Source organism: Schistocerca cancellata, chromosome 8 (genome assembly GCF_023864275.1).
Source record: "Schistocerca cancellata isolate TAMUIC-IGC-003103 chromosome 8, iqSchCanc2.1, whole genome shotgun sequence".
Taxonomy (NCBI): domain Eukaryota; kingdom Metazoa; phylum Arthropoda; class Insecta; order Orthoptera; family Acrididae; genus Schistocerca; species Schistocerca cancellata.
Genome location: NC_064633.1, coordinates 462,129,516 through 462,151,722, shown reverse-complemented (window position 1 = coordinate 462,151,722; position 22,207 = coordinate 462,129,516). Strand labels below are relative to the sequence as shown.

Below are 22,207 nucleotides of genomic sequence, written 5' to 3'. Positions count from 1 at the left end.
TCTGGAAGAAAGAAATGTTCTTCAAATATTACATCTGTTAAAGTAACACATTATAAAATATTAATCTTACACTAACAAATAAAATAAATTTGGACAACGACCACCATTTTGAATTTGATTTTAGGCACTTTTCCATGGTCTGATTTTGTTTAATTTAGGTTATGTTAAATTGTGAAGTCTGTTGAACTGAATATCACTTTAATCATTTGTGACGCAATTTTGCCCAAGTTAAATCGTAATTTGACTGATTATAACGAGTTACTGTTGTGAGCTGAGTTTATTGGAAGCCGCGCTGAACACCAGCCATGAAGCAAAGCATTTGCTTAGCAGGAGAGTTGGTTTCCCGGCGTGTTGCAGGATACACGAAGGTGGTCACCGTACCCACCGGCTCTCGTCACCTCAGCGTGGAGGAGCTGGGCCCCGCCGAGAATACGATTGCAGTCTCCGATGAAAAAGGCGAGATCTTCTTCCTGAACGGAAACTAGTGAGTACCGCAGTGTAAACAGGAATTTTTGTAAGGTTAGCTTTTCACCTTTGTTGTCACATAGGCTAACCGAGTGCTGTTATTTTGTCGTAGAAACGTCGCTTTTTGCAAGGAAGCGCTTTAAAACAATTCTTTTGCGTTTTACATAGAGGAGCGTGTCTGTGCTCATGTTTCTAGCACCTTGAATGAAAGCTATGAAACTCAAGAGGTGTTACAGATTCAAATATTTCAGGCTGACAAATCTGCAGTACTGGTTCTTACCACAAAGGGACATAACAGAAATAGGGATTTATGATAAGTAAACATGTGCAGTTCACAGCAGTGCTGAATAGAGACCATTAGCTTTTCATATCGATGGTAATAAGTTAACCATAACCATACTCAAATAAGTGGCTGAGGACGACCGGACATCTATAAAATTATGAAATGTTATGTGCTTTCTAGATGTTGATATTATCTTGTGGTGCCCTATCCATGTTCAATAAAAAACTGAAGCCACATGACACATTGTCATGAGAAATACCGTAAATGTATATTTCCTTAATATTTATTTTTATTTTATGACAATTTGCAAACGACGCTGTTCAGATAATTATTTTTAAAAAGCTGAAAGATAACATATCACTTTCCTGCAAAAGGCAGAGGTCCCAGGCCCGAGTCCCATTCCGGCACACATTTATTGTCGGTTTATTTACTTATTTATTTATCTAACCTGATCTGATTAAAGTCAGTAGGCCCCCTCTTACATCTGACTAGATTTTCACACATTCCTTACCTTTAGTACATCCCAGTTACCTAAGAAATAACAATTTTAGTGTGATAAATAGTATTAAATTGATTTGAGTGTCTGAAGAGGCAGTGTGAGTAAATAATACTGACTGTGAACTAATAAAGTTAATATTGGCAATACTTCTAGAACTGCTGATGTTGCCTCTATTGATAATAATAATAATGATAATAATAATAATAATAATTACAATAACAACAATAAAGATAGTGACTGGTATAAAAAGAATTTAAAAAGCACTCCGTCTCCAGGCCACGAGTGGCCTACCGGGACCATCCGACCGCCGTGTCATCCTCAGTGGAGGATGCGGATAGGAGGGGCGTGGGGTCAGGACACCGCTCTCCCGGTCGTTATGATAGTCTTCTTGAGCGAAGCCGCTACTATTCGGTCCAGTAGTTGGCATCACGAGGCTGAGTGCACCCCAAAAAATGGCAACAGCGCGTGGTGGCCCGGATGGTCACCCATCCAAGTGCCGACCACGCCCGACGGCGCTTAACTTCGGTGATCTCACGGGAACCGGTGTAGTCACTGCGGCAAGGCCGTTGCCATAAAAAGAACTTATAGGTGTAAAAAGTAGATGTTTCTGATGTAGAGAGTTCTGGGGAAAGGAAATTTAACAGCTAAGAATACTGGGAAATGAGAAAGGTCTTGTTTGAAAGAAAAATGTGCAGGAGTAACGAATGCATCCAGGGACAGGGTAGTCATTCTTTTTGCTTGATTAGATATGTGATTATCTGTCTTTTGAAGCTGGAGCTTCTATTCGGTTCTCCTATATGATTCGGGAAGTTATTCCAGAGTCGGGTTCTTGCTACAGAGAAGCAGTTTGAGAAAGTGGCTAAACAATGGAATGGGACAGAAAAGATTTTGCTCTGTTGGGAATGAGTGTTTCTGACATGTTGTTCAGACTAGAGCGTTAAGATCGAGGAGAACTATGAGAGACAGTGTAAGTTGATAAGACAATAGGAATGGTAAGGAAATCTGTGCTTGTCTGTGTGCAGCCACGGTAATTGTGCATATGATGGTGAAATATAATTAAAGAGTCAAACATCAGAGATATAACGAACAGAGGGACATTCATAATCAGTTCCAGGTGCCGTGATCTTTGATGAGAAAGGCCTAAAGGCCTAGCAGGATACCATCTCTGTACACAATAATTGAAAGTATAAGTGTTTGTACAAGTTTCTTCTTCAGGTCCAGAAGGGAGAGCTTGCAACTTCACTCGGGCTTGTACACAAACTTTTATCCTGACTCGTCTGCAAAAGTGCAGAGTTGCATTCGCGCCCTATATTGAGTAAATAGCCAGCCTAAGTACAGCAGTGAATGAATTCAAGTATATGTCTAGATCACGATCGTTCACAAATAATTTACACCGACAACAGTTTAGAATGAAAACGTTTTTATTTTACTAAATCACATCCACAAAACAAACTGATGGCCACATGATACTATGTCGGTGGCTCTTAGCCGCACCGACCTTACCGTACCGACGGACAACAATCCAAAGACCTCGACCTTTGTCCCCTATCCCCTGTCCTGTGTCCGGTCACGCGACACTACATTAGTGAAATATATTATTTCTCAACATGGCCATCATGCATTTACAATGTTACCATATTAAAATACGTAAAACTAAATACCTTATATTATTTTGTAGACAATCATCAGATTATTTACATATTTAAGGGCACTTCCCTTTTTGGCAGTTTCACCCCTCTTCTTTTGTTTAATCACGTCTTTGCCTAAAAGGTGTGGCATACGAAATACTCATTTTGCTCTACATAGATCGAAAACTGAACAGTACCTTCACAATAAAAGACAGTAACTTATTATGCAGAGGTTCTCAAACATCGTTACAACTTAATTTTTATACAAAACATGTTCCTTAATGTCCAAAATATTATCCCTGCTTCTATGCTTTAAATTTGAGTTTTGAACTATTTTGAAGAGCTCTTATGTTTATGGAGTACTCCTAGTTCAGTGATCAGATACTCAGCGAATCTAATGATTAGCAAGACAAGCACACCTTACATTATTAACATATGTACCAAGTTATGCACTGAGACATAGGTAATTATGTAACTAAGTAATTCAATGTGAAACTGTTATATGCTGCCTCCTCTCTTTATCAAGAAGGTGACTCCATAAATATACTGACTTGTGCTTGCTACACCCCAAATGTTCTTCCGCAGTAAACATTACCACATCCAGCAAATTAGTTATACTATTACAGTATCCCTTGTAACCTCACAAGCTTTTTATATTTTTGTAGGAAATGAAGAGATGTTGATGCCTTCTCGCTTCTACGAATAAATTCAAGTTTCTCACTGTACGTTAGCATTTTAAAAGGATTATGGTTCGTGTAATATTAATGACACGCCGCAGGAGTTTATTTTAGCACTTGAGAGCATGATCTTCCGCTTTTTGTCGGAGAACTCAGTGCTCTGGGAGCAAACTTTAAAATCTGGCATCAGATGCGGAGACTGTTCAACCGTAAGTTGACGGCGATATGCAGGCAGGAGGTTATCACAGTAGCAGTGAGCTTCCTGCTGTGTGTTGCAGCACGGAGGAGGCGGACGGCGAGTACCGGATGGGCGGGGCGCTCGCCTTCTACAGCCACCCGCAGCCCAATCAGGAGCGACTGGACGTCCCGGGCCCCACGCAGCAGCCGCTCACTATACACGTGAGTACGAGGCCACGAAGCCAACACTAGCTCCCTACACTCCTGACTTCATCTGCGTCTACATCTACAGCGATGGTCACTAAAATTGCAGCTTCTGGAGGACAACAAGTAACCAAGTTTCGCTTATAGCGCGCATACATTTTAATAGTAAGAATTAATTTTTAATCTTAAGGCCCCAGGAGTAGACAACATTCCATTAGAACTACTGACGGCCTTGGGAGAGCCAGTCCTGACAAAACTCTACCATCTGGTGAGCAAGATCTATGAGACAGGCGAAATATCCTCAGACTTCAAGAAGAATATAATAATTTCAATCCCAAAGAAAGCAGGTGTTGACAGATGTGAAATTTACCGAACTATCAGTTTAATAAGTCACAGATGCAAAATACTAACGCGAATTCTTTACAGGCGAATGGAAAAACTGGTGGCCGAGCGGTTCTAGGCGGTACAGTCTGGAGCCGCGCGACCGCCACGGTCGCAGGTTCGAATCGTGCCTCGGGCATGGATCTGTGTGATGTCCTTAGGTTAGTTAGGTTTAAGTAATTGTAAGTTCTAGGGGACTGATGATTTCTGCAGTTACGTCCCATAGTGCTCAGAGCCATTTGAACAAATTTTTTTTTTTTTTTTAAACTGGTAGAAGCCGACCTCGGGGAAGATCAGTTTGGATTCCGTAGAAATATTGAGACACGTGAGGCAATACTGACTCTACGACTTATTTTAGAAGAAACATTAGGAAAGGCAAAGTCCCATAGTGCTCAGAGCCATTTGAACAAATTTTTTTTTTTTTTTTTTTTTTTGAAAAACTGGTAGAAGCCGACCTCGGGGAAGATCAGTTTGGATTCCGTAGAAATATTGGGACACGTGAGGCAATACTGACTCTACGACTTATTTTAGAAGAAACATTAGGAAAGGCAAACCTACGGTTCTTACATTTGTAGACTTACAGAAAGCTTTTGACAATGTTGGCTGGAATACTCTATTTCAAATTCTAAAGGTGGCAGGGGTAAAATACAGGGAGCAAAAGGCTATTTACAATTTTTACAGAAACCAGATGGCAGTTACAAGGGTCGAGGGGCATGAAAGGGAAGCAGCGGTTGGGAAGGGAGTGAGACAGGGTTGTAGCCTCTCCCCGATGCTATTCAATCTGCATATTGAGCAAGCAGTAAAGGACACAAAAGAAAACTTCGGAGCAGGTATTAAAATCCATGGAGAAGAAATAAAAAGTTTGAGGTTCGCTGATGACATTGTAATTCTGTCAGAGACAGCAAAGGACTTGGATGAGCAATTGAATGGAATGGACAGTGTCTTGAAAGGAGGATTTAAGATGAACATCAGCAAAAGCAAAACGAGGATTATGGAATGTAGTCGAATTAAGTCGGGTGTTGCTGAGGGAATTAGATTAGGAAATGAGACACTTAAAGTAGTAAAGGAGTTTTGCTATTTGGGGAGCAAAATAACTGATGATGGTCGAAGTAGAGAGGATATAAAATGTAGACTGGCAATGGCAAGGAAAGCGTTTCTGAAGAAGAGAAATTTGTTAACATCGAGTATAGATTTAAGTGTCAGGAAGTCATTTCTGAAAGTATTTGTATGGAGTGTAGCCATGTATGGAAGTGAAACGTGGACGATAAATAGTTTGGACAAGAAGAGAATAGAAGCTTTCGAAATGTGGTGCTACAGAAGAATGCTGAAGATTAGATGGGTGCATCACATAACTAATGAGGAGGTATTGAATAGAATTGGGGAGAAGAGGAGTTTGTGGCACAACTTGACAAGAAGAAGGGACCGGTTGGTAGGACATGTTCTTAGGCATCAAGGGATCACAAATTTAGCATTGGAGGGCAGCGTGGAGGGTAAAAATCGTAGAGAGAGACCAAGAGATGAATATACTAAGTAGATTCAGAAGGATGTAGGTTGCTGTAAGTACTGGGAGATGAAAAAGCTTGCAGAGGATAGAGTAGCATGGAGAACTGCATCAAACCAGTCTCAGGACTAAAGACCACAACAACAACAACATGTGATTTTTGAGTACACAGGGTTCGAAATTTAGTACAAGGAGCTGCCACCTCTGGCAGCAACAAGTCTATGCTGGATGGGCATCGAACCCAGCTGAACTAGGATGACAGATTCGGGTACAGTTCCAACTCTGTGCCAGAGTTTATCGATCGTAATGGCTAGATACTAGTGGCGTGATAGACGCTCGGCAACCTATACATAAATAAACTCGCCAGACAAAAAATTACTTCCTTTAGAAAAATAATTACAAGTATTGTTTAGTACCGTGTAATTCCTCCCCCGCCTTCCACCCTGGAATTGATAACCTCCTGGATTCGAGTAAGCAGTGAGTCGACAAGGCTTTGCAGGTACGGCGTAATCAGGTTAAGTCACTCGCTCAGGATTTGATCACACAGTTTTATCAAATGTCGGGGATGGTGATGTCGGGGTTTTACCCGCTGTTCCAGTATCATCCACAGATTTGCTATGGGGTTCAAGTCAGGTGACTTTGCAGGACAGTCGAGACATAATTGTGTGGGGAAGTGTTCAGAAATTCAGTCACGTATTCCTCTGGTCCGATGAACTTTGGTGTTGTCTTTATGTCCCTGTGCTCTTGTAGAGGTAGTGCGAGGGTTCATGAGCACATGAAACGATCCTGTGACATCTGTAGAGGGTTAACGACTCATCTGTGCGTTTCCAACAGAGTGACTAATTTTCTGTCCAGTGAGCTTATTTTCAGTGGATGAGACATCTGCAGAACGTATTGACTAGCCCAACAGTACAAAATCCACTGTATCAAGATACGTCAGCTCGGAAAGGCCAACACAGGTCTTTCGTTATCTTGTTGAAAGATAACGTCACGGAAACCTCGAGGATAAAGCGCAGCCACCCATCTTAAGTCAAAAAAGTAATGGCTGCTGTCCTATGGCACCACAAGCGCTGAATCCGCATGGCAATGATGAGTACAATCTCGCAATGTTCGTTTTAATCAGTGCCTGCATATGCGGATACGGTCGCTATGATGCTACACTCGGAACCGGTAGTCCTCTGAAAACACGACGTATTGGGAGTCTTGTATCCTGTGTTGTTCAGCACACTACTGCCCGTGCACCCACTCCATGCTGCAGCATCAAGGGAAGCTGGGACTATGGCTGCCGTGCTGACAGTCCGTGATGCTGTAGACTTTGTCACATTCTACAGCTACTCATCTACACACATACTCCGCAAGCCACCGCTCGATGTGTGGCGGAGGCTACCCCGTACTACTACTAGACATTAATTTTCTGTTCCATTTGCAAACAGAGCGAGGAAAAAGCGACTGTCTATACGCCTCCGTACGACCCCTTATCTCTCTAATCTTATCTTCACGGTCCTTACGCGAAATGATGTCATCAAAGTGACTTTGGTTACTGCAGTTAATAAATCTGTTTAGAAGGTTGGGAGAGGATTTCTTTTAGAAAGAGCAGGTTAACAGTTGTTAGCATCCCGCTTACATAATGAACTAACAGAATTTAATTCCAGTATGATGGACATAGTGCGATTATGTGCAAAGCTTAAACAGTTTGTAAATCTTACGCTGGAGAAGTATGTGCCGAATAAGTGAATTAAGGACGGAAAAGACCCACCGTGTTTTACAACGAAATCCGTAAAATGCTGAGGAAATGAAGGCTGTCTCTATACTGACGCCGTAGATTAGGTCAGGCCTGTTTGTAGCTACGAGGTCAAAAATATTTCCACTGCATGTGAGGTGTCGAACTAGTTTCTCAAGACAGCTTTCGGAAAACGTGTTCAAAATAATTTCACAAGACTGTCTGACTGTGCACCTTGCACTGGATCTATAGATGTCCCAGTCTATACTCGGTAGGTAAAAGACGCCTCCAACCAAAATTGCATGATCTGGGTATTCCCGCATTACTGATAGTAGACTTCCTGTCACTCACTGTAAAATTGTCAAAGCGGAATCAGGTGGTTGGTAAAAACATCCAAGAATTAACTTGATTACATCTGTACCTGTTACAAGCGACCAGATAACTTCATTGTCACACTCAAATTCAACATCAAGAGACACACTCCCCATTTTATGCCATCTATTTTGCCTTTTCGACGTACGTTCCATGAATTGCTAAATATGTCAGAGCTTCCTTCTTCGGGTATCAGCCAGCTGTCGGTCCCGAGAATAATTTCAGCGCGGGAAGTGGTTCACTCGGACATGCAGGATTATACGGCCACTTCCCGTACATTTAGTTAGGAAATGGGCTTTTTTGCAGTAATACAAGTATCAACATGGGCAGTGAGGGTACCTTTGGTACTGCTACCATGTCCTCTCTCCTCCTCCGTTTGATGACGGCGGGTAAGAAAAATTACTGTTCAGTAGCCTCCGTATGATTGTACTCTGATTGTCTCATCATGGTTTTTTTATGAGAAGGATGTAGGATGATTCAATGACACTGGAGTTGGTTGAGCATCTCAGTAAGGTTCTAGCGTTTACTAAATGAACCTGTCACGAAACGCGCGCTTCTTCTTTGGATTTTCTGTCTTTGCTCTATTAATCCTACCTGGCAAGAATCCCAGCTGATGAGTAACACATAAGATTCGGGTGGATGAGCACTTTGTGATCCAGTTCCCTCATGGAGGAACTACATTTTCTTCAGATACATCCACTGAAACTCAGCCTTGCATCTGCTTTCCCTACAACTGGTTTTATATGGTATTCCACTACAGCTCACTCTGGACGGATAATACCAAATAACTGTGGTTGTTACTATTTCTAGTGATTTATCACCAATAGTACAAGTGAAACAACGTAGCAGATCTTCCCACTCATTTTTACGCACTCTGTTACTCCTATTAATTCCGATAAAGAAGGAAGAAACGAAGATTAGGGTCTAACGCCCACTCGACAATGAGATCATTAAACACGGAACACAATCTCGAATCGGGAAAACGACGGGAAAAGTAGTCGGCCGTGTCTTCAAGGGGACCAACCCGGCGTTTACTTCAAATGATATAGAGTAACCACGTGAAAACTAAATTTGGATTGCAGAACTATGATTTGAATCGCTGTCCTCCTGAACGCGAGACCAGTGTCTTACCACCCTGTCCTCCTGAACGCGAGACCAGTGTCTTACCACTGCTTCGCCTCTCTTCCTTTTATGTTGAGACTCAACTGTCAACCAGCACACCAAGAGTCGCTCCTCTGCACGTCTTCCAGTGTTTCCTACTTCACACTTTTTCGTTATCTGCCTTTACAGAGGCGTTCGTATCAAAGTTTCGGTTAACAGAAACTCTGCTGCTTTGATTTAAGACAAATCTCTCTTTCCTCTCAAGTTTTAAAGACTACACTACTGGCCATTAAAATTGCTACACCACGAAGATGACGTGCTACAGACGCGAAATTTAACCGACAGGAAGACGATGCTGTGATATACAAATGATTAGCTTTTCACAGCATTCACACAAGGTTGGCGACGATGGCGACACCTACAACGTGCTGACATGAGTAAAGTTTCCAACCGATTTCTCATACACAAACAGCAGTTGACCGGCGTTGCCTGGTGAAACGTCGTTGTGATGCCTCGTGTAAGGAGGAGAAATGTGTACCATCACGCTTCCGACTTTGATAAATGTCGGATTGTAGCCCATCGCGATTGTGGTTTATCGTATCGCGACATCGCTGCTCGCGTTGGAAGTGATCCAATTACTGTTAGCAGAGTATGGAATCGGTGGGTTCAGGAAGGTAATACGGAACGCCGTGCTGGATCCCAACGGCCTCGTATCACTAGCAGTCGAGATGACAGGCATCTTATCCGCATGGCTGTAACGGATCGTGCAGCCACGTCTCGATCCCTGAGTATGGCGGAGGTTCGAGTCCTCCCACGGGCATGCGTATGTGTGTTTGTCCTAAGGATAATTTAGGTTAAGTAGTGTATAAGCTTAGGGACTGATGACCTTCGCAGTTAAGTCCCATAAGATTTCACACACATTTGAACATTTTTGATCCCTGAATAAACAGATGTGGACGTTTGCAAGACAACAACCATCTGCACGAACAGTTCGACGACGTTTGCAGCAGCATGGACTATCAGCTCGGAGACCATGGCTGCGGTTACCCTTGACACTGCATCACAGACAGGTGCGACTGCGATGGTGTACTCAACGACGAACCTCGGTGCACGAATGACAAAACGTCATTTTTTCGTATGAATACAGGTTCTCTTTACAGCATCATGATGGTCGCATCCGTGTTTGGCGACATCGCGGTGAACGCACATTGGAAGCGTGTGTTCGTCATCGCCATACTGGGGTGTCACCCGGCGTGATGGTATGGGGTGCCATTGGTTACACGTCTCGGTCACCTCTTGTTCGCATTGACGGGACTTTGAACAGTGGACGTTACATTTCAGATGTGTTACGACCCGTGGCTCTACCCTTCATTCGATCCCTGCGAAACCCTACATTTCAGCAGGATAATGCACGACCGCATGTTGCAGGTCCTGTACGGGCCTTTCTGGATACAGAAAATGTTCGGCTGCTGCCCTGGATAGCACATTCTCCAGATCTCTCACCAATTGAAAGCGTCTGGTCAGTGGTGGCCGAGCAACTGGCTTTACCTGTACACGCCATCCAAGCTCTGTTTGACTCAATGCCCAGGCATATCAAGGCTGTTATTACGGCCAGAGGTGGTTGTTCTGGGTACTGATTTCTCAGGGTCTATGCACCCAAATTGCGTGAAAATGTAATCACATGTCTGTTCTGGAAAATATATTTGTCCAATGAATACCCGCTTATCCTCTGCATTTCTTCTTGGTGTAGCAATTTTAATGGCCAGTAGTGTATAAAATACGAAATTAATGACGTGCTACGTCCCTTCTCAGTATATAATATCCTTCGACCTTACTCATCTCTGCTGGATCCAGAATCACACTTGGCACTGGGTGCCCCCTCAGTTATGCGGCTAGCTTTATGTGACTGCAGAAGATGTGCAAAAGCAGTTAATCTTTGAGGTCGCCCCAAGTACGACTTGGGACGTGCAAAAAATGGTGCGAATAGGAGCCCAAAGTATTTATTCTATGTTTATTATTGTGTTATATGGCAGAGTACACTTTTCTTAACGGTTACCGAACTGAATCAAAAATCGCAATGGGTAACCCAAGTGAAAAATGTGAATAGCGTGAGTGTGGATTTTAGATCGACGTAGAGACCTTTTTACGAAGTCAAGACACAATAAACCCAGTGTTAACAGTGTTAATCATAAACTGTTTAATTTGAAAATCCCTCTCCATCGTAATATGTTTATTGCATCAGTTATATTGGACAGTGGCAGTGGGAGATTGAAGGGTGTGTGTTTCACTTAGGTACACGATTAAGAAGTTATTACAATGTGGAAGTTTCTAGTATAGTGATTGTACTGTAAAAAAATGCTAGTTTACATCCACCGTATACTTTTAGGGAAGTGAACTCAACTCTCCCTAGTTAATAAAACCAAATCGTAGTAATACAAGACGAGCGAACGCAATGCTCGTTGCTGTCACAAAATAATAAGTGCATTATACTTGAACTTGGCTACTGCACACAAGGATAATAGTGACACAGTGAAGTTAACCAGTTGGGTATACAAGAGGTTATATTTATTTCTATTGAGTCGCCTAACCAGGAAAAGTTGTTGGACAAGTTAAAGGCTCTTGAAATTTAAGTCAAGCCTGCGTATGAAAGGAATTTATTTGCTCTGGCTGTTGCATGAAAGTTACAACAAAATGGCAAAGAGTAAACTCATCAGAATATTCGTTTAAATTAATCATGAATGATGCTAACACTGTGGAAGTTGCCAAAATTTATCTGCAAGACTCACGGAGAATAAAGTCCCAAGAAACTTGCAAAATCAAAGTTATAGAATTCAAAATTACATATTACAATAAATCAAATCGACAACACAGTTTTCGTATTAGAAAAACACAAGTGAGTGAGCTGCTTAGATTATGCGTCGCACTAGTGCAGATTTTGAACTTCTGTTTCTTCAAGAACAGCAAATGGAATGGTGCCGAAAGCACCAGACGAACGGTAAGACCCAGTAGCTCAAAATTTACTCTCCAGACAGTAGCCGGACGCCGGCTGATTCTCCCTTCTTTGCTCCTTCCCAAATCCTCATTTCAAAACACTCTACGTGGACGAGACGAGTCAATGCTGTAGCCAATGTGACGGAAAAGAATTTTTGCCAAATTCATGAAAATGCAGGGGGAAATCACACATAAATTCCCTCCTTTTACGTACAAGATGCACATTTTTAAACCTGTAGCTGGTACTGGGCCGAAGCAGTGTCTTCACGATTGGTCAGCCTTACACGCTAATAACACTGTCTAGCCAAACTTCTTTGCTCAAGACCCAGTACTGTCATCTGAGACGGCAACTCGGGCCGTACATGTACCGATCTTACTATTAATTTATAATTTACTAGGCTATCTTATGGGCCCCCACACATTAGATGTAGTAAGAGCGACATGAGTTGACAGTGGCCCTTCCCCCCACCCCCACCCCCTTCACCCCCACCCACCCACCATACAAAGTACTAATCGCAGTGTTATGAGCATTTTGTGTCCACTGTTCTGTTTCAGATTTCTACCGCCCCCACTGACCCAAAGCTGTGACACAACTACCTGATGAAGTGTTGTTATTTTATCTGTACAGGCGGATGATTCAGTGATTAATAACAATAATTGCACTTATATTTGAATGCATTATGAGACATAAGCACTAGTATTTAATAATTGTTTTGAATGACTTTTTTTATTCATTGCATTTCATTACAATAGCCTTAATTTAATATGATAATCCTCGCTACAAATGCGTAGCACATCTGAACGTGGCCATCTGTCCAATTTGCATTCGCGAATCTATGTTACTTCCATTTGAAATGTATACAATGGCAGCTGATTGGTATGAGGCATACACGCCCGTAAGTGCTCGGGAGTGGAAGACAACTAAAAAATATTCCACCTCCTATATCCTCTAACCGCACAGTGGCCAACAGTGGCCAAGCTACTTACCCTCTCTGCCTCTGAGGCAAGCAGACAACTTTATTTAGCTGAAGGCCGAGTCCACCAGCGTCAGTTAAAACAGAGAAAATTACAAAAATATTGCTGATTCTGTGATTTTTATTTTTATGTCTTTTTACTGAGCAGGAAAACTATACTCTTCAGGCGCTCTTAACATTAGCTGTTTTTTCATTCGGCTGTTAACTGCTAAAGTATATTAGCAAAAGATCGTTCTGAGAGCCATGGGCTGCACGAATATCTTATTGGGCAGCAGTTTACGACTACTGGTCTGGGGCGATGCAATTCTTCTAGCTGAACCAAATTTTAGAGCGAACGTGACTGACTCTCCCACACTGGTCAGATGGCGCCTCAGTGCCTTGCTCTTTGATGTTCGTGCAGGAAGGCAAAAATGTCGTGTTCAGTTATGATCCGGGGACTATAGAGTGGGCGTGTGGAGTTCGTTGACCACAGGGGATGCCCTTGCCGGCTCGAGTTTTAAAAGCTGTGGAGCAGCTAGCTACCCGACTTCTGCGAGAACTGCACCCATCCCCAAAGGCGGTGCTCTTCACCTAATGAGATTCGTAGGCTGCCTTCTCCAGCCCGACAAAAGAGGCCGTACAGACTTTTCTAGCGACACACCACGGGGGCAAGGGTAAAGCCTACCTACCCAAGCACACAGCTTTAGTATTATCACTAAAATAACTACGAAATAGCGGCATAAAGTGAATTAATATCGCATAGTGATATGTGACAGTAAAATCAGAAGTGATTCGTTTACCTATGGAGTAAGCTGTTCGAAAATGCTGCCTAAAAATTGACTGATGCCTAATCAATACGACAGAAAACAACAGCTCAGAAATCTTATTGAGCCAATGACCTATTTGTAATATTATCAAACGACCGGACAACTTGCGGACTGCGAAATTATTGAGGCTTTTGTTCCTGTTGTTCCGGTCGGAACAACGCGCTACCTTCCTGTTGCAAGAACGTCAAAAGAACAGGTCTAACAACATTCAGCACGTACCAAGCGATGGTTAGGGCCCCTCCAAAAACATCAAAGGTGAACGAGAGTTGTAGCTTATCACACCCCAGACCATAAGGCCTTGTTTGGGGCCAGTGTTTCTTGAAAGAAGTCACTCTAAAAGACAGCTCTCGCCATGCCGACATCGCACGCGCAAACGACCATCTCTAGCGTGCAGGCAGAATCTTCTTTCATCGTTGAAGACCACGACGCGCCATTCCATCTTCCAAGTGATCCTCTGAAGGCAGCAATGCAGCTGTGCACGTCGATGCTGTGGCATGAGTGGAAGACGGGCTTGAAATGTGCGTGCCCGTAGCCCTACTGCTTATAACCGGTTCTCAACAGTTTGTGTTGATACGTCAGCGTTCACAAGTCCTCTTATGTCTGCTGTGGTACCTGTACGATACACCATTGCTGCCCTTGTAATACGAGAATCTGTTCTTGTGGATGTCTTTGGTGTGAAAATGTTCACGTGACCACTGTTGCACAACTAATCCAGCAAGTCCAACTTGTGTGGCAGTTCTCCGAAAGGACCATACCGCCACTCGGAAGGCCACAATTTGACCCACTACAAACTCGCTCAGTTGGGGCTTGAGTTCATCTCCATGGCAAGGTTGCCTGCTTGCTTCACATGTTTGTAGCACACTGAGCCTTATGGCTGTGAATATTCCCTATTAAAGGATAGATGCAGATGGCGCTTTGGTAGCTATGGCACTACGCTATCTGTAGGCGGACGACGCTGAAACCATTATCAGTACATCTAATACCACCCAGGTGGCATATGACGTCATCGGATCAAAATCGAAGCCGTCTTTCCAGGTGTATTCATTATTTTCTGGCAGTGAATAACGTTCATGGAAAAACGACGCTACTGTAAACCGGCGCCCAGGCAACTGTAGTGCACCATGGCCATGGGGTGAACGATGGCCGCGGAGATGTGTACGGATGAATAGACGTGCAACTGTTGAGCAACTGACCGCCCATATGAACCAAGTGGCTGCCAACTGTGTGTCCTTAAGGGCCGTTCACCGAATCTTCCTGCATATATGGCTCGCAACAGGCGCCTGGTTCATGCACTGCTGATCATCGGCGATGAAGGCTGGAATTTCCGCGCTAGTAGCCCAACTGAACATCTACTGAGTGGCGACAGGTGGCCCTTTCAGATGAATCACGTTTTATGCTCCATCGGAAAGACGTGGCATGTATGACGTGAAACGTCTTAAAGCAGTCACACTGCAACAACCATCGAAGGCTGGAGGAGGGGACTTTCTGGTCTGGGGAATGTTTTCTTGCATTCCCTGGGCGACCTCGTCATTCTGGAAATCACAATGGATCAGCAGAAGTATGCATCTGTTATTGGAGACTATGTCCACTCCTACATGCATCCAGTCGCTCGTACAGACTGCGAAAACCACCCACAGATGCGTTATGTCACGGCTGCTCACCCTGCTCACATAGTTCTGTAGGAGTTCTTGGTTGGCGAGTCGCACGAGTCACTTCTTGTCCCATCATATCCCACACGTGCTCGACTGGAGTGGGGTCATGTGTGGGGTCCACTCCTACATGCGGTTTGTTTTTCTTTGGCATGATGGCATCTACCAGCAGGACAATGCAACGTGTCACACGGCTCGCAGTGTACGTGTGTGGTTCGAAAAGCACCAGGATGAGTTAACCGTACACCCCTGACCGCCAAACTCTCCGGATTTAAACCCAGTCGTGGATCTGTGTAACCACCTCTATTGGGGTGTAGGCGCCATGGATACTCAACAGAAACCTAGCGCAGCTGGCCGCGTCACTGGAATCTGCGTGGCTCCACATCCCTATTGGTACCTTCCAGAACGTCACTGACTCTCCTGCACGTCTCGCAGCTGTCCGCGCTGCAAAAGGTGGTTATTCAGGCTTTTGACACGTATTCATATTAATGTAATTGGACACTGCAGACGGAATGGACATCTAAAAACAATGATAGTCTTATATTCTGTAGTGAGCAGCATTTGGAACCTTGTATTGTAGAAGTAGAAACTGATGCGAAGATCTTGCTAATAGTCACAGTATACTGAGCTCTAGCTGGTGATTTTGAGTTATTTACGAAATAAATAGACGCATTATTAAAGCTTTTAACTTCTAAACGGAATGATGTAACATTAAACGGACATTTTAATTTAAATATTTAGGCATTCGTATTCTACATCCAGGCTTTAAGTCTCTATTCATTTGTTATATTCTGCATCTCCTTCCCAAAATTTACAAGAGTTGTGGAAGCAATGAGTACTGCTATTGAGAAATTCCTAGTGACACATCGAGACTGCAAAGCCATTGTGCAAATACTTGTAGCTAAATTATAAGACTAATTAATTAAAAAAGAAATCAAGGACTCTAAGAAAAATTTTCGAAACAGAGACAGGAAAGATGTACAAAACACACTCGTTTTGAATTAAAAATGTGATATATTCTGTAGTATGGACTACTGATCCCAAGAAATAAACCGATCGAAAATAAGTTTAATGAATTTTAAATCCTGATTTTTTTTTTTTTTTTTTTTTTTTTTTTGTCATTCTTAGTAGTCATACGGAGATCAACTGTCACTGCTACTAAACACAGGGGTCACAGGGGTAATGTTCCATGGTAGAATAGCACTATCCAGTGTCGTGCCAAATACTGATTGATATTGCTAGATGACTTTTGCTATATGGACAGTAAAATAACTGATAATAGCTGAAGCAGAGAGGATATAAAATGTAGATTGGCAATGGCAAGAAAAGCGTTCTGAAAAAGAGGAATGTGTTATTATCGGATAGAGGCTTTTCAAATACGCTTCTACAGAACAGTGCTGAAGATTAGATCGATAGATTGCGTAATTAATGAGGCACTGAGTAGAATTGGGGAGAAAAGAACTTGACTAAGGGAAGGGATCGGTTAATAGGGCTCATTCTGAGACATCAAGGAATCGTCTGTTTAGTACGGAGGTAAGTGTGTGGGATAAAAATTGTAGACGGAGACGAAGAGAAGAGTACAGGAAGCAGGTTCAAATGGATGTGGGTTGCATTAGTTATTCAGAGATGGAAAGGCCTGCAGAGTATACTAATAGCATGGAAAGCTGCATAAGATCATTCTTCGGACGAAGACCTCAACGACAACATTTCATAATAACTTGGTGGTTGTGGTGGGGAGGGGGTTTGGAGGGAGGGGGGGAGGCGAGTGACCGACTTCAGATGAAATTGCTGGCGATGTCGCTCGTGTGTGGGGTCCTTAAGAAGGTGGGTGCGTGATGTATTCTGTACAAAGAGGTATGGAGGATACATTGCGAACAGCGCTGTCTATGTCCCACGCCACATGCTGAAGCTTTTGCGAACCCTGGTTACTGGAAACGCTAAGGTAAGCTCCACATTCGGCCACTTACCACTCCCAAGAAAAATTCGCGTGTTCGGAAAACTATAGATGCCGCTTGTTAACGTAATATTTGAAGTGTTTGGTTTATGCCACCCACAATGAACACTACAGTACCTTCACCATACCTAAACTGAAACGAAAATCAACGCTAAATTCTTCACACGCACACTCCGAAGCACACGCTACAGACAGATGGAGCAGAAAGACGTTACTGGCTACACCGTCGCGTGCTACACTGGCCTTTGCTACTGTGAATTCCCGCGCCAGCAGCTTTCTTCTTTGCGCATAACTATAACGCTCTCCATTCTCCATTCGCCGCAGGTGGTGTTCTTCGGCGGCAAGAACCCCGGCGTGCACTACAGCTACTACGAGCCCCTGGAGCGGCCGGCAGACCGCACGCCTCGCTACTCCTGGGAGTTCCTCGGCTGGCAGGATTGCAACGTAGTCTGCGGCGGCGGCACGCAGGTCAGAGGGCTTTCCTCTCTCTTTCCGTTCCCAACACACGACTCACACCTGTTTTGAGCCACACTGAAACGGTGATTAGGATCGTTACTAAATGAAAGGCGTTTTGTTTTGCACGGTACGCGCTTCGCTTCTTTTTATTTATGAAGCAACTTCCGCGGCTTGCAATAGATGCTCGCTTTATTTACACAATAACTGCATTATATAATGACTCGAAATAAGTTACTACAGTGTGGGGCAAATAAAAGTGACCCGGAAAGCATAGTTCCAGGGTACAAAGACACGCATCAGAGAAAAAGAAATACAATACTAACCTGACTATAGCAGGTATTGACAGTGACCCCAATCGACTCTTGGCACTTTTGGGCCCTGGTTAGCAAGATGCTCAAGATAGATCGAAGCTGGACTCCTGGAATTGCTGCAGTCTCATCCGAAATGCTGTGCTGCAATTCTTGAGGACTACGAGGACTGTTGCGATCACCTTAAACTGGAGGGCTGCCCAGACAAAGTAGTCGCACACTAACAGGTCATGTGGCCTGGGTGGCCAGACTGACCTCTGTTAACTATTCTGTCAGGTGTGAAGGTTGTGTAAATGTGCTCCAAGGTTCGGCCGGGTGTATGGGCAGTTGCTCCATTCTGTTGGAAGTAACTGTAGATCTTTTCCTCCTCCGTTACTGTCGCCACAAATGGTTTCAAAACATTAGTAATGTAACGCACCGATGTCAGAGTCGGATGAAAGATGGGACCAATAACGAGGCGTGCAGACACTGTACACCAGACTCCAACCTTCTCATCATGCAGTGGCGTTTCGTGGAAGTTATGCTGATTCTCCGCTGCCCAGAACCCTTGATTCTGTGAATTGACACGATCATACAGGTGGAACTACGCTTCAGATGTAAAAACAGTTCCATGTCCAAGCTATTCGTTGTTATCTCAGTGAATAGCCACTCAAAATACTGGAGGCCTGCTGGTTTACATGCATGGACGACAGACACTCGGTAAGGATGCATGCGCAGGTCCAGATGGAGTATTCGTCCGCCTGATCGACGTGATGTGCCAGTCTCTTGCGACAGGCGTCGGGATGATTTGATGGGACTCTGAAGCATTTTCTGATGAATTGTAGCCACATTTTTTGATGTGAGGGCACCTTTCGGAATGTTTTTTGTCTTGTTAAAAACAGAGCCTATCTCATGCCATTTTCGGACTAAGCTGAAACTTTGACACCATTCAACTTCTCAGCAAACAAATGATCAGACCGTTTCAAAAACTTTGTCACGTAACTTCCCACAACGGACACCAGCTGTTCAGACACAGACTGCACTACGCTCTGAACCGGTGTGGATCACATGGCGGGAGTAAACGGGGTATACGCATTGCGAGGTGTGGTTATATGCATACATTCACGTCCAATCGCATCCACTCGTTCGGACCAGTTTTATTTGCCCCGCCCTGTATGTTATTGTTTTTTAAAGTTTTTGTTGTTCTCTGATTGTTAGGTGGTGAACAGCTATTTGGAGCGCAAGTTTCGTAAGATAACATTTCTGTTGGGTTCTGCTTACGGTTTTGTGATCTTATTATTACATATTTGTCGTCCTGGAGTTGTACGTAGTTGCCCTGTGTAGATCAGGAGTCCGATTTTCGACATTTCGAATACTTTTCAATTGAACACTTCACTTTCACTGTGTGTTGGTTGTGTGTGTTTTTCGTTCGTCTTCTGTTTGTGTTGTATTGTCTGTACGTAGTTCCTTTAGTCGGACAGTTTCAGGCCCCAACCGTAACATTGAGTATAAAACTTTTTCTCTTTTTTATATGATAAAGGGGCAGCCAGCAACACTAATTTTGATGGATGCCACTTTGGCATCCTTGGCCAGATCTTTTTTGGTTAGATAATTTGTGTTGATATGCTCTTGTTTAGGATTTTGAAATGTTCCAAAGAATATTGAAAAATAATTAATTACTCTTTAGTAATAAATATTAAACTTTGAAGATTTTATTTGTTTACGATGTTACATTTACAACTACCATTACATTCCATTTTCGTACATCAGGAGATTAGTATTATATGTAAATTTTGTTAACAAAAATAAAATAGTATGTTAAAATACTGCCTTCACTGTATTTTGTTTAATGTTACATTTTTTTGCACATTACGTTATGGTATCAGTCAAAATTTTCCTCAAGAGTGTCGCATGTCAAATTGTCAATTTCATCATCAACGTCACTTTCATCATTGCTGATGGAGTCCGTGCCACTTCTGGTGGCTATGTAAATATTCGTACATGTCTCTTACGATGCATATTTACAATATGTTGTGCAAGATAAATTGTGAGATTTGCAACTGCAACTACTTCACTCGTATGTTGTACATATGCTGCTACTAATTCCATCAATTGAGGAGTGCGTAGAGAACTCATTCCATTTAAGGGTATACATGGGTTATACTTCACTTTCAGACTATAATCACTGAGCATAACGTAGGGGGTGACTACAGCTCTGCTGATATCTAGTGTGTGTGTGTGTGTGGTTTGAGGTTTTCGGGCGCTAAACAGCGTGGTCATCAGTGCCCAGTAAATGACTCGAAAGTGAGAACGTTTTCTGATGTTCTGCAGAACTTCGTGTGTTGATGGAAGTAACTTTACGTTGGATAAGATTTCTCTCTTGGTTCTAAACAATGGTTGTCGAAGTGGACTCATTGATTCAGTTGGCCTATCGTTATCAAAAAGTATAAAAATTGATATCAAGCTTTCATTATTTGATGATGATCAATGTAAATAACATTGGCAGTGTTTTGTTGCCTCTCAGTACTAGCCAACGATCGGTATGTAGACGACGCTGGCTGTTGATGTGATGTCGAGTTTGCGACCTGCGGAAAAGCAGTCACTACGAGCAGCACCCAGTCTCCAGCTTTAGTATGAGAGATTGTCACGAGGGACAATAGGAACCTCAAGACAGCTAAACACACTTAATCTTTCACTTGCAAAATTCGTTTTAGATTTAGTGAAGAACAAGGCGTTATCCAGTCTCTCACGCTTTGTCGAAATTTCGTATGACGTTCAGTTATTCGGCATAGTATACATAATCTCTCCTCTCTCTCGTTCAGTACGTCACACTTTTAATTTGAAAGTGTCATATTGAAAACTGACGAGCCAAAACATTGTGACTACATGCTTAATAGTGTGTTGCTACACCTCTGAAACGTAATACAGCAGTGATTGTGAGTGAGATGGATTCGGCAAGTCAATGGTAGGTTTGAGCAGGTATGTGACACCACATGTCATCTCACAGGTCACACAATTCCCCTGCATTACGGGCCGTTGGTTTTTGGGCACGGAGCTGGCACCCGACAGTGTTTCGCGTGTGTCAAATAAGGTTCTGGTTGGGTGAAATTGGTGACAAACGTGAGTTAACTCCTATGCTCCTGAAACTACCGTAGCCCTATTCCAGCCTTGTAGTACGGACAGTTACCCTGCCTGAAGATACCATCCCTGCCAAAGAAGATACCAACGACGAAAGGATGCAGGCAGTTCATAAAAATATTCACGTATTCTACAGCTGTTATAGTGAGTTCCCTTGCTATCACAGGTCCTATGGAAGGCCGGTGAACGTCAGCCACAAAATAATACTGAACCCACTGACCTGCGTCCATGACGTGGTATCTCACTCATTCATCTGGACGATGTCGTAACCGGACATAACTATCTATCTGATTTAACAAGAAACCTGATTCATCCCATTAGGCGCCACGTTATCACTGATCGATGATCCAATTTTTAATAATGTCATGCAGGCCGCAAGCATAATTGATGGTGATGTTTGGTCAATATGGCAACGCTTAGCGTCGGCTGCAACGGATCCACGTGTTCAACGCCGTTTGTTGTCGCCTACTCGTGGTTTAGTCGCGCTTCAACGACTTTCCATGGATGGTCATGATAGTAGCACCAGATTCGCCGTTTCCGAGATGCTCCTTCCCAATCACCAAGCCGTAAGTATCTGCTCTTTGTCAAAGTCGCTTTAGCTGTGCGGAGTGGCCGTGCGGTCTGAGGCGCCATGTCACGGACTACGCGGCCCCTCCCGCCGGAGGTTCGAGTCCTCCCTCGGGCAAGGGGGTGTGTGTTGTGGTTAGCATAAGTTAGTTTAAGTGGTGTGTAAGTCTAGGGACCGATGACCTTAGCAGTTTGGTCCCTTAGGAATTCACACACATTTGAACATGTGAACAAAGTCTCTTATGTCAGTGGATATCCCCAGTTACAGCCTGTATGGTTGCCAGAATTATTTCCCATTCGTCTAGTCCACTTACACAAGGACTGTCAGTACTCAGGCATATGACAAGAACTCACATGTGTCCCGCACCGAATTGCTT

General features: G+C 43.3%; 1 protein-coding gene and 1 pseudogene across 1 annotated transcript in view; one reads left to right on the top strand and one right to left on the bottom strand.

Annotated features, from left to right (window-relative positions):
- The window catches only part of LOC126095631 (A disintegrin and metalloproteinase with thrombospondin motifs 7-like), a gene marked incomplete at its 5' end in the record, with an annotated part of 619,647 nt that overhangs the window by 553,242 nt on the left and 44,198 nt on the right, over positions 1-22,207 (top strand). The window contains 3 exons of the mRNA XM_049910395.1: positions 358-484; positions 3,831-3,951; positions 17,707-17,850. Coding sequence (XP_049766352.1) covers positions 358-484; positions 3,831-3,951; positions 17,707-17,850 — 392 coding nt within the window. The remainder of the gene's footprint in view (positions 1-357; positions 485-3,830; positions 3,952-17,706; positions 17,851-22,207) is intronic.
- LOC126096177 (5S ribosomal RNA) lies at positions 1,701-1,818 on the bottom strand (annotated as a pseudogene).